The sequence below is a fragment of the Theobroma umbraticum genome, unplaced genomic scaffold (genome assembly GCF_002168275.2).
Source record: "Theobroma umbraticum cultivar Fairchild unplaced genomic scaffold, ASM216827v3 scaffold_12.1, whole genome shotgun sequence".
Taxonomy (NCBI): Eukaryota; Viridiplantae; Streptophyta; class Magnoliopsida; order Malvales; family Malvaceae; genus Theobroma; species Theobroma umbraticum.
The window spans coordinates 1,882,116-1,893,805 of record NW_018397269.1 but is presented as its reverse complement, the minus strand read 5'-3'; the positions used below and the strand labels follow the sequence as shown (position 1 = coordinate 1,893,805).

Below are 11,690 nucleotides of genomic sequence, written 5' to 3'. Positions count from 1 at the left end.
AAGGAAAATCCCTTCTCTTGTTTTTATTTTTTGATGTCATCATGCCTGTCGAATAAATAAAAAAAATTCAATATTATAATTTATTTTGTTCAATATATACATAAATTTATCAAAAAATTCAATACAAATTTATGAGCTTCTGGTTAGAAGATGGATTTGGGGCCATTTAGCTTTTGGAGTCAAAGACTCTCCTTAACTTCAATGCTAACAGCAGTTAACAGTTTTTACTCCACATTCTATGGGTTGTAATCAAGCATCTTAAACTTGTTCAACACTTCCTTGGCATAGCCTTCTTGTGAGATTAAAATGCCATCACCACATTCATCCATTTGTTTCACCTAAAGGGCCAAATAGTATGGCATCACCCCTATCTATGTCCATCATCTCAAATTTAATTCACATTGCATTTTTTAATTGTTCAAACCTACTTGGATTATTACTGGTAAATTATTATACTATAATGACACCAAAGCCTTCATCATCTATATCTTATGACTTCTAAATGCTGATTTTTTCATATTATTTAACCTCACGATTATGACTTAAAAGAGAACGCTTGGTTAATATTGCCCAATGACAAAGACACAAAAAATGTCACCAGAAAGATGCCTTTCTTCCCGACAGAGTTCTGTTTCTAGACAGGAATCTCTTGACAGCTAAACAGACATCTCAAACAGCAATGACACAAATCACCAGCATTTACCAATCTCTCATCTTTCAACAATTTGGCCCCTATAATTTTTATCACTGCGAGTATACAATCACATAAGGATCATAAAACAGATTCACACCAGTCCGGCATACTCCGTTCTTCACAGGCAGGCGCTCACTAAGCTAACAGTCGAAAACATTCAGAAACCAAGTACAGATGCATCGAAGTTCAAAATTAAAAGTAATACCTTTTCTATCAGATGACAAACGGATTAGAACAATAGAACAAACTTTCATCTATTAGCAAAAGCTATCTGGGATCAAAGGTACAGACCAATCTTTAACAATACAAAGTTTTCTTTGATAAAAAATAAATGTCAGCTACAGAGGCAATCAGTAAAACCCTTCATTGGGCAGTACAGGCATAGTGTTTCCAGTGAGTAGTTGTAGACTATAAACAGTAGGTAAAAATTTGAAACAATTTTACAACGTCATGGATCTTGTTAAATGCCACACTTGGGGTCCAAACTCAAAATTTGCTTTAGCATGTCAAATGTTGGCTCAGATGTTATACCATTTTGACAATAAAGAATTTGGCCAGCAGCTACCTGGCAAGCAATTGAAGCAATGAGATGTGTTATCCATGCCCCATTACTAAGGGTAACAAAATCAGCATCTTCACACCCAATGCTGCAAGAAAATTGCTTGTTCATATATAAACCCTGAGTTGTCACTGCATGGAAAAAGTAGAACAGTCAGCACAGAAAATAATTCACCACCACAAAAGAGAGGAGGAATCCTCTTCAAATGCCTAATACCAGGGTGTGTGGCCAATAGGTTGGTTATGTCTCCCCCAGCTCAAAGAGCTGAGTTTGATTTCCCACTCCCCAAAAGCTTTTGACTGATTAAAACAAGTCCCAAAGGTAGCTTTGACTGGTCAGCTAACCTCTAGGGTCTAGATCCCTGTTATTAGACCCTTAATTAATATTTATTATTTTTCGGAAAGTAGAAAATATTTTGCTGAAGTCTACCTGCCTCCTTACATCATCATCAAACAGTTTCATGTATCACAATGGACCAACAATAGTTCATATTAGGCACTTCCTCCCCCATCTCCCAACCATGCAGTATTAAGCTCTTGGAAACACAGGGAAAGAAGGACCAAGGAATTTGACATGTAAATAAGCAAAATTCTTCATCAGAATTGCATACATTAAGTTGGAAGAGAAGACATCTCAAGTTCATCATCTAACATCCCATTTGATACATCTGGCTTTTGAAAAGAATCTTTCCTACCACGTTCCAAGGCAGTTGCCTCATATATCCCTACAAAATTTATGGAGAATCATACATAAGATCTCTTGAAACTTAGGAACAAAAAAATTGCTTATGGTAAACCTGAACAAGTTCGAGGGCCAACATCAATAAGAGTTAGTTTTTATTGCTTTGCATTGAAGTTTTTTGCATTGTTTTTCTGAATTTTCAGTTTTGTGCTTAAAAAATAATGAGTTGTTTCTTTGTATTTTTTTTCCCTTTCCTTTACTCATAAGAAAATAAAACTTTACTGCAAAAACATACTTAAAAAGGAAGATAAAGAGTTTGTTCATGGAAAATACTGAAAAGTAATAAGAGGGAAGGGAGGCAAGATAAGATTTCATCCTTGTCTAAAAACAGATATAACAGGCTATATTCCTTGTGTTGATATATTTACTTTACAAGATATGACAAAGATGGAAAGGTGCTGCTTCTGCATGAAAAGCTTTATACATCCAGATCCTTGGAAAACTTTCCAGCAACAAAAGATGAGGTCTATGATGTAACATTAACAAAAGTATGGTATATCCCATGTGATTAATAATAAGAACCCTCTCTAAATAAAATTCCTTCCTATGTGTTTAGATTTGAATGCATCACCATTTTGACCAAAAGGGGAAAAAAAGTTCTCCCAAGGAGATGCACCCATCTTTATCCATAGTTCATTCACTTTAAGAAAAAATAAAGAGAAAGTTATACATACCAAAGCCCAATATTGAGGAGCAAATTACAAAGCCTGCCAGGGAAAAGTCCATTTTGTACACCATCTCCATGACAATTATGCATCCTCCAGCTGCCATTAAATGTCTTGGAGAAGAGAAAACCATGTGCAACCTATGAACAGATAAAGTTGTTTTACATGTGAATATGGTACCAAATCGAAATGCTTAAAACTGAATTGGAAATTATTAATGCAAAATAAGCATCAGCACATGACACTCCCTCCCATCTTTTCCTTTCCAAAATAAAAGGAAAAAAGAGAAAAAAGGAAAGGATTATTTGAATTAGAATATGTGGAACATACAAGAATGAAAAAAAAAAAGATGCAAAAGGAATGTAGCACGAGGGTTCTAGCACATTATACAGAGACAAATTTTGACAGAAAATAGGATGACATCATGCCACGGGTTCTTCAGAACTAGAAAAATCATAAAAGCCAGAGCAATGCTTTAGTTACTGTCATACTTCTCCTCTGCAATGCTGTCAACGTAGAATATCAAGATTATTCCAAAGAGAATAGTGCTTAGAAAAGCCCAGGCAGAAAATGGCAGTTCCACACTGCTACCAGAAGATCCCTGAAGTGCTCAATTTAAGCAGAGGAAACAACAAAAATTTGTCAAACAAGCAAAGATCCACAGAGATGAAATTAAACATGTACATTCAATGAAATTATAACAACGAATTTGGAATCATAGAACCCTTACTATGATCAAGTCCCACATGGCCACAGGGAATAGAAAACACGTTGCAGAAGCAATGGTTATTGCATGAAGCCGCCTTTTGAGTTGATTCTAAAGGCAGAGAACGACAACAATTACAGATTACAGTTTTTATTCATTAGTTTGCAATAATGAGGGGGGTGGGTGCTAGTAGTAGCTGAAGATTTTCAGCTGACAAAGAGCCCACAAGATAACTAGAGAAACATTAATATCACTACCTTGAGTGAAACACGCCTTGCAATCACCCTTCTCAAAGCTGATAAGATCCCAGCCAAGATGGGAATCATCATTTGGCTCATACCCAATACTTGTTCAGCCTGAACATCAGAATCAAGGCTGTCTCTGAATGGTATTTATTAGTTAAGTTTATCTCATCAAACTTCAATGAGCAAATGTTCAGAACCAAAAAAGGAAAATAACTGTTACAAGATTAAGGAGAAAAAACAAATAAGATAACACTAAACAGCTAGCCTATTGGATTGAAATATCCTAGATTTGAGGAAAGCTTATGTACAAGAGGATATAGAACGGAGAAAATGTTGCCAAGGCCCAGCCTTGGGATAAGAAATAAAAAGATGCCAACATCGCAATAAGCCCACCAACCTGGTAAAATATAAGAAAAGAGCAATATGATTAGGGCAGAAAAGACATCAATTATCAGATATTTTGTCAATTAATTCATGAAGTTGAGCACATATAAAATTTGATCCTAATAGCACCACTAATTTCAATTCTAAACGAAAACTTATATAGCAGTAAAAGCAACATGCTGAAATAAAATAACCAACTACTTCTGAAGAGGTATAGTATAAGCTTCATAGCCCAGGACATCCTAAGGTAAAACAACTTTCTCCTCTATATCAATCCACAAAATGAATGGACATAGACTATAGTTCAATGTGTTACCTTTTTCCAGACATGCCCTCTTCTACCATACAATACTGCAGATAATACTCCAAGAACAGCACCAGAATACTCCGCCAATATAGCTCTAGAGAAAAATAATAATAATAATAATAAGACACGGAAACCATTAAAAACTTCATAGGGATTAGTGACCATAGACAAGATAGAACACACAATTGTTCCAAATTTAAAAAAGGAAGTTAATGACCATAGGCAAGGTAGACCACACAATTGTTCCTAATTGAAAGAAGAAGAAAAAGAATCCACATCCATGTTTTCCATGATATCCTGACAAAAGCAGGTCAAAGATCACACAGGTACCATCCACGACACACTAGAAAAGGAGACAAGATTATTAGGCTCATGAATCTTAAGTTCAGGCAATGATGCCCTTGACTGTATAGAGTATACACAAGCTAATGCAACAACAACCAAACGTTATTGGGCTGTTAACACCATCCGATTCTTATTTCTTTTGTGGCAGGGAAGGTGTGAGGTTAATATTAGTATAAGAGAATGCATAAAGGGGATCCAACTAAAGAATGCAGCAAATATGCAACAGACCTTACAAAAATCTGTGTGTGTGTGTGAGAGAGAGAGAGAGAGAATTCCAAATAGAGCCTAAGATGTCATAAATTAATGAACTAAAAGAATTTTTCCTCATATATCAAAGAAATCTTAGAAATTGCAAGAACCGCGATAAAAAATAAGTTATCCGTAGTTCAAAACAAAACATGAAAATATTATATTATGTCAAACCATCCTGCCTAAAACCAATAGTCTATAGGTGGTGACTCATAAGTCCCAGCCTAAATATAAGGTTTAAACAAATGCCAAACCAATCAAACATGGAATATAACACCACTTAAAAGTCTCTCCGGGGTAAGTCCAATAGAACAATTAAAAGAGGGATGGGCCTATAAAGCAAACCATGCAATGAGACAACCTGCTTAACTTATCATGTGCATGTTTGCCCATTCCTGGAATTTTGAATTTGTCAAAGTTGCGCTCTCATAACAACAAAAATCAATTCAGTACTAGAACAGTCCAAAAATAAGAAGTCCTTTTTTTTAAATTAAAATTTTAAATCCATGTCCATCTTCAGTTTTGGCAATACAATAAGATACTTATATTCTTAAATATAAATAACTGCAATGGAAACAATAAAACTTTCATGGTTCCTAAAAGCTAGGAGGCCGTAACCAGAGGGGTTTCTCATACCATTAACAAATAAATAGTTATGTATGTATGTATGAACAAAACTTAACACTAGTGACATAGAAGAAAATAGAAAAGGAAAATATGATGGCACTTATTCTTTAGCGAATTAAATTGCGTGCATACATCATATGGAGTCTTGAAAGTTTCAAAGATAATTATACCCTCTTCTCTGCCCAATGAAATTAAATTATGTATGTTTGAGGCATGTAAAAATGAACAGACATAAGAAAGATTTCCTTAAAGCACCAGAAAGCTACCTAAGTGGCCCACATGATTTAAGGCCCTTTCCCCACAAGATGAAGTACAAAGCAGCTATTGCACCGTTTATAAGAGATGGAACAACCTGAAAATTAACAAAGACTTCAAAAAAGAAACAGGGTGAAGGCAAACCATACAAGTTATGCACTCTTTCTTCCAATTGTTATTATTTCCTGATAAAAAGAAGCAATTCTACTTAACCTGTGTATTTGAGAGTGGTCTTCCCTTCCAAGGCTTTTGCAAGAGTAAAAATAAGACAGATGAGGGAACTAGACAACTGAAGATAAAAAGCACCACTGAAGCTCCTGTCTGGGTCAAGTAACGATACATGGAGTAAACTGACCATATTCTCAAGAAGTTTCCAACAACATGGATTATCTGCAGAGGAGTGTGCCTACAAGTAAAAGCAATTACTGGTAAAATCATCTCAGAACAAGCAAAATAAAATGTAACACAAGCTAAAACTTTTGATACTGTTGCTATCAGTTTTACTGAGGACACTGAACAACAATGATGTGCAATATTATTAATGCCATGATTGATGCATCAACTTGAAAAAGTCAAGACACCAGAAAGAGGCATATATGTGTGTTTACAATGTTGCAATCTTGAACTGCTATGTCTAACAATAACAGAGTGACAAAAACCTAGATAACCATAAATTATAGGTTAATGAATCTAATGTCACTCATAGCATTTTCTCATGAATGAATCTTGTATTTAGGTCAGCATTCTAAAGGGTATCATTGAGGTACAATCCTTGCAAGCTGGCCTTAAATCTTGTCAAGTCTCTAAATTTAAGGTGTTGTACTTATTTTTGTATCATTGTTTGTTTTGACTTTTCATCCAGGAGTCAAGCGTCGCTTGCTTTACTACATTTGCTAGTTTATCAGCTTTGGCATTATTAATGATTGTTTTGCATAAATTTTCCAATTAACTATCAGCAAAAGTAGAATAACAGTGCAATGAACTGGCAACTGGGTTTGCTTTTTCTTTCCTCAGGTCTTATATAAATTTACCTATATAATTTCTTATCCAGTATTGAGAATGTTAATAGGGAAAACCTAATATTATTATTAATTCATATCATAGTATATTGAAAGGTTTATAAGTTAACTCTTAGCAGCTTATGCCTAATCTTATGCTTTCACCTTTTAAAACATTAATTTAGCTAAACTAAGATCAATTCTTTCATAACTATCACATTAGCAATTAACACTGGTAGAGACAATTACTCGCTCAAGTTTGCAACACATTATTTTTCAAGGAAAATATCCTATTAGCCTAGGCCATTTCAATACCTTCATCAACTCAAAACAGAAAGAATACTATAGGCAACGAAAAGAAGAATACTAGCAATGAAAGCAAACATGTAAAATGTAAAGCTCTGACCAGCATTAGGCCAAACCAGACAACCAAAAACCAACAAGTCACAAGTTTTATGTTTCTTACTTCTGTAATTAACCAAATTGATAAGTTCAATTTTCAATTTGGGAATGCTAATAACACAAATTGCTAATGTATCTGAACAAAATAAGGCACTGTTTGGTTACTGAGAAAATGCAGGAAAATGGAAATAAAAAAAAAAAGAAAAATTTAGGAACTTCATAACACATCATTTTGAGGCAAGACATGAGTTGACCCAAACTCCATAAAACAAACATAAGATTCAAAGTTCTCAATTCTCCACTACTTAATATCTTTTTCTAGGAAACCAAACAGAAAAATTAGGGTTCTCAAAAGAAAAAGAAAACAATTCAAATTTAATTAAAAAAAAAAGAGAGAGAGAGATGTATAGTGTTTAATACGTACCTAAAATGAGGAGATCCTCTATCGTCTGAGATTGGCTTTGGAGACATTTTTTTAGTTTTTTTGGAAACGAATTTAGTTTGTGTAAACGAGGATATTTATAGCTTATTATGGGAGGACTGTAATCCGGATTGGACGAAGTTTAAACAGAGATAAATTAGTGATAATCAATGTTTAGGAAGCAAAACCAAAGAGACGAGGAAAGGAATAGAAACATTTCTCTCTCAAATGAAATTGACTGCTTGAGGCTGGGCTACATTCAAGCAGTGGGCTCAAACTGGACCAATTTGTTCTTTTAAGGTTGGGTTACGCTTTCAATCCAACATAATTTAAAATGAGTAAGAGAAATTGTTTTCTTGTAATTTTGATAAGTGATACATGAAAATTTTTTTATTTGTTACAAACAAGTCACTATCACTTTAGTATAGTATATAATTTTTTAAATATATGCTCTTTCCTTATCTTATTTTATAAGAAAAATTATGAATAAAAAAATACATACATAAATAAATATATACGTACAATTATATGTGTCATTATTATGAATTCATATTTTCAATCCAAATGACATATTTATTAAGTAAGGAAAAGTCTAAGACTCATCACATTTTTTATTAATATAGGATTTGTAACATTCTATCGTATTTTATTCTACTTAATTGTGCAATGCTTGTTTACACCAGTTCTTGTATTTATAGAGGAAAGGGACTTACCTAGGTACGAACTTGCCTCGATTCTAATATCTCTCGTAGAGATTCTCATATTAATGAAACGTTGAATATGTTTTTATATCAATTGTTACAAACTAACATTTTTAACTCAAAAGGCATATTTAGTAAAAAAGAGAATTTTTTTATTTATAAGTTCAAGATGCATTTTTATCTCTTATTGATTTGATGACATAAGAGCTTAAGTAATGGTTTTTCTTTTCCCTGTTGTTGCATTTTGCAGGGTATGTATCCATGCATTTATCACTTTCATTTGTCTTTTTTCTATCGAAGAATACCCTTTGTGCTTAAATTGAATTTGTTATCTATTTTAGCACTACTCATTTCTGATGAAGCGGGTCGGCCATTGGGCGAAGCCACCTCAACAAGGGCTTTAGGCCCCCAAGTTGAAGAAGCCTCAAATTTGGAGAGGTTTTATAATTTTATGATAATTATAATATAATTAATTATATTAAAAATATATAAAGTAAAAAATAATGATTATATGTATTTAATCATCTCTGATTATTATTTTTTAGTTATTTTTTTATTTTCAATTAATGTATTTAATGAATTTCAACAGCTATATTTTTCTCATATATAAAATGAATTATTTCTTTTTAATGTATAATATCTATTTTTAAATTCTTCTTTTTTCATTTGCTACTTCTTCTTCTAACTTCAATTTTCCTCCAATGAATACACCAGAAGCTTGTTATGCTATTATCTTCATAAAACTGTGAGTTTCATTTACGCAATAAGCATTCAACAATTAGGTAATATTGTTTTAATCTTTACAAATTTTTTTACTTTAATTTAGAGTTTATATTATATTGTTATATTGTCTTTATTTTGTGTGATAGTTAATTTATTTGAATTAAAAAATTTTGATTTTTTATTTTAATTATATTAGCCATTTAAAAAATATAAGATAATTATAATAGTTAAATATTTTTATACCTCATAATAAATATTTGAATATATCAAATCAAAAATATGAATCTGGTTATTCAAAACTTAAAAAAAAAAAGAATTGAAAGTTTAATACAACCTCAAAAAGGAGCACTTGATAAATTGTTTACAAGTACTAAAAATAATGAATAAGAAATTATTAATGAACGTCCCTTAAATGAACAAGTTAATAATCTTATAAAGTTAGATGATGATGAAATACAAGAACAATAAGTTAATGAAGAGATTCAAAATGATCATAGAAATCATGAAGAGATTCAAAATGATTGTAGAAATCATGATGAAGAGGATCAACTTGTTAATTAAATGATTGTATTTGTAAAAATATTTACGATCCAAATCAATGGATAAATATTGATACAAATTTAAAAGATTTATCAATATAAAAAGTTTCCATTAAATTTAATAATTTATATTTTCCTAAAGATGAATTTTCAAGATATTTTTTGACTACGTACTCTATTCAAAAGTTAGCAAATAGGGAGACGTATGAAAAAAAATGACTAGTTTATTTAAAAGACTTAGATAGAGTATTTTGTTTTTGTTGCAAATTCTTTAATTTAACTTTTAGAACAAGTAAACTAGTTAATGTTGGCACCAAAGATTGGAGAAACCTTAGTGTTAAGATTAAGAGTCATGTAATGAGTAATAAGCATATTACTAATATGAGTTCTTGGATTGATTTAGAAATAAGATTATTGAAATATAAAACAATTGATAAAGTTGTTCAAGAACAAATAAAAAGAGATGAACATTGGAAAAAGGTATTAACAAGAATTTTTGTTACAGTAAAAAATAGGATGGAGGAATTATGATTTTTTTAATAATTTTTTCAGTTTCAATAAAAAAAATCTCATTTAAATATTTTGCTTTAGTATTCCTTGTACCAAAAAAAAACCTTAAAATCAATTATTCAATAAAAAAATAAAAAAAAAAAACCAAAGTCAACATATGATCAAATGAAATATTCTGTCAAAATCAAATACGCCTTGGAAATGACATAAAAAACCCACATGCTTCTCTGGCTGAGTATGCTTCTATTGAGACATGCAGGGCAGGGCAGGGCAGCTGCCAGGGGTAGTAGTCCAATATTTTCTTTTTCTTCTGAATCAAAATACAGTCATGTCAACTTTCTCTAAAGTAAGCATGACCGACTTCTACTGACTCGAGAAGTAATGTCAGTCAGGAAGGAGCTTTAGCAAACATCCTATAGTTAGAGTACAAAATCGAAAAATTCCACTGGGACCATCAAAATTTGGAATGGAACCAAAGCAATTGGGGCAGCCTTGAATGCAATAAAAGGAACATGGAAGTGGTGATTATGGTATGGAAATCATCAGCATATCATGGAAAGGACTTGCTTGAAGGGCACATAACTCTTTAATAGATTACCATTATGCAGGATGCAGAGCAGCATTAGGAACTAGCAACAGACCCCGCCAAGGTGCAGACAAACGGTGAAATGTGTGACTATACGTGCACATGTAGGCACGAAACACATCTCTTGGGAGTCATTTCGTGGCACCCTTTTGGTTAGCACATCGCCATCACTTGCTTACATTTTTCTTTCTTTTTTTTTGGGTACCCTTTTATGATTGATAGAACCTTTTCAATGTGAATGGTTTCTTAGCAAACAAGACTACAACAACATGCAACAGGGCCCCCGAACTGATAAAATCAAAACCCCACCATATTTTTTTCAAATGTGAATCCAAAACCATCTGTTGGGATGAAGTATGTCGTCACTGTATTGCTAGTTTGAGAAGGTTGGGATTTTGTATCCCCCACATTAGATTGAAAGACCTTTTACAAAAGTGTAAAAGAAGATAATTACTGTCAACCAAATTAAAAGGTAAAATACCAAAGTTTGGAAGGTGTTGGAGACATCACATATTCAGCACTGTATCCCATTTAACAAATATAGTTGTAAGCCAAAAGAGAAGGGTTTTTCTTTTGGGTATGCATTAGGACTTGTTTTAAATCATATATAGGATTCAATTGACCGGAGCATCAGCCATTAGACATCCAGAAGAGGACAAAAAAACCTAGATGCATTAATTATTGAAGGGGCTGTTTTAGCATATGATGGAGTGCTTTTCCTTTTCTTTCTCCCTTTCTAGTCCCTTTCAGTTTGAAGTCGGGAATGGAATGCTGCCTCCTCCTGATCCTAGCATGCATTAGCAACAGGATGTATTGTCTACTTACTCTATTTCCTGTCCCTTCCAAAAGCTTTGTGGATTAAATGAGTGATCCATACTGACCCTAATGGTAATTCGAGTCCTCGAAAACCTGACTTGAATCTTGTTAACACAGGGCATTTTGTCTTTGTGATGGTGCATGTATCCAGAAGAAGCCAACTGAAATTTGTCAAAAAGGGGTCAAAGAAAAGGATTTAAAGGTTTAATATAACTTT

At 32.8% G+C, this 11,690-nt stretch overlaps 1 protein-coding gene across 2 annotated transcripts; it reads right to left on the bottom strand.

The window, feature by feature from the left end:
- Positions 1–923: 923 nt before the first annotated feature.
- LOC110426089 (zinc transporter) lies at positions 924–7,783 on the bottom strand. Of its 2 annotated transcripts, none has more exons than XR_002446098.2 (11): positions 7,602–7,783; positions 5,991–6,183; positions 5,789–5,874; positions 4,311–4,395; positions 3,929–4,007; positions 3,623–3,753; positions 3,390–3,476; positions 3,151–3,260; positions 2,669–2,799; positions 1,683–1,977; positions 924–1,384 (listed from the first exon to the last, which is right to left on the bottom strand). XR_002446098.2 is itself a non-coding variant. In XM_021441180.2 (11 exons), the coding sequence occupies exons 1-10, from the start codon at positions 7,646–7,648 to the stop codon at positions 1,865–1,867; spliced, it is 1,062 nt and encodes a 353-aa protein (XP_021296855.1). In that variant the 5' UTR covers positions 7,649–7,781; the 3' UTR covers positions 924–1,384; position 1,864. The 2 variants fall into 2 exon arrangements, 1 of the variants encoding a protein (XP_021296855.1); XM_021441180.2 differs by having other exon boundaries at positions 1,864–1,977; positions 7,602–7,781.
- Between the last annotated feature and the right edge of the window lie 3,907 nt (positions 7,784–11,690).

Excerpts from the sequence above, each read along its gene's own strand:
- LOC110426089 (XM_021441180.2), bottom strand. The coding sequence starts at position 7,648 with ATGTCTCCAAAGCCAATCTCAGACGATAGAGGATCTCCTCATTTTAG. Across the intron at positions 6,184-7,601 it reads AGAGGATCTCCTCATTTTAG|GCACACTCCTCTGCAGATAA; the intron begins GTACGTATTAAA and ends TTTTACTTGTAG. Across the intron at positions 3,261-3,389 it reads CCATGTGGGACTTGATCATA|GGATCTTCTGGTAGCAGTGT; the intron begins GTAAGGGTTCTA and ends TGAGCACTTCAG.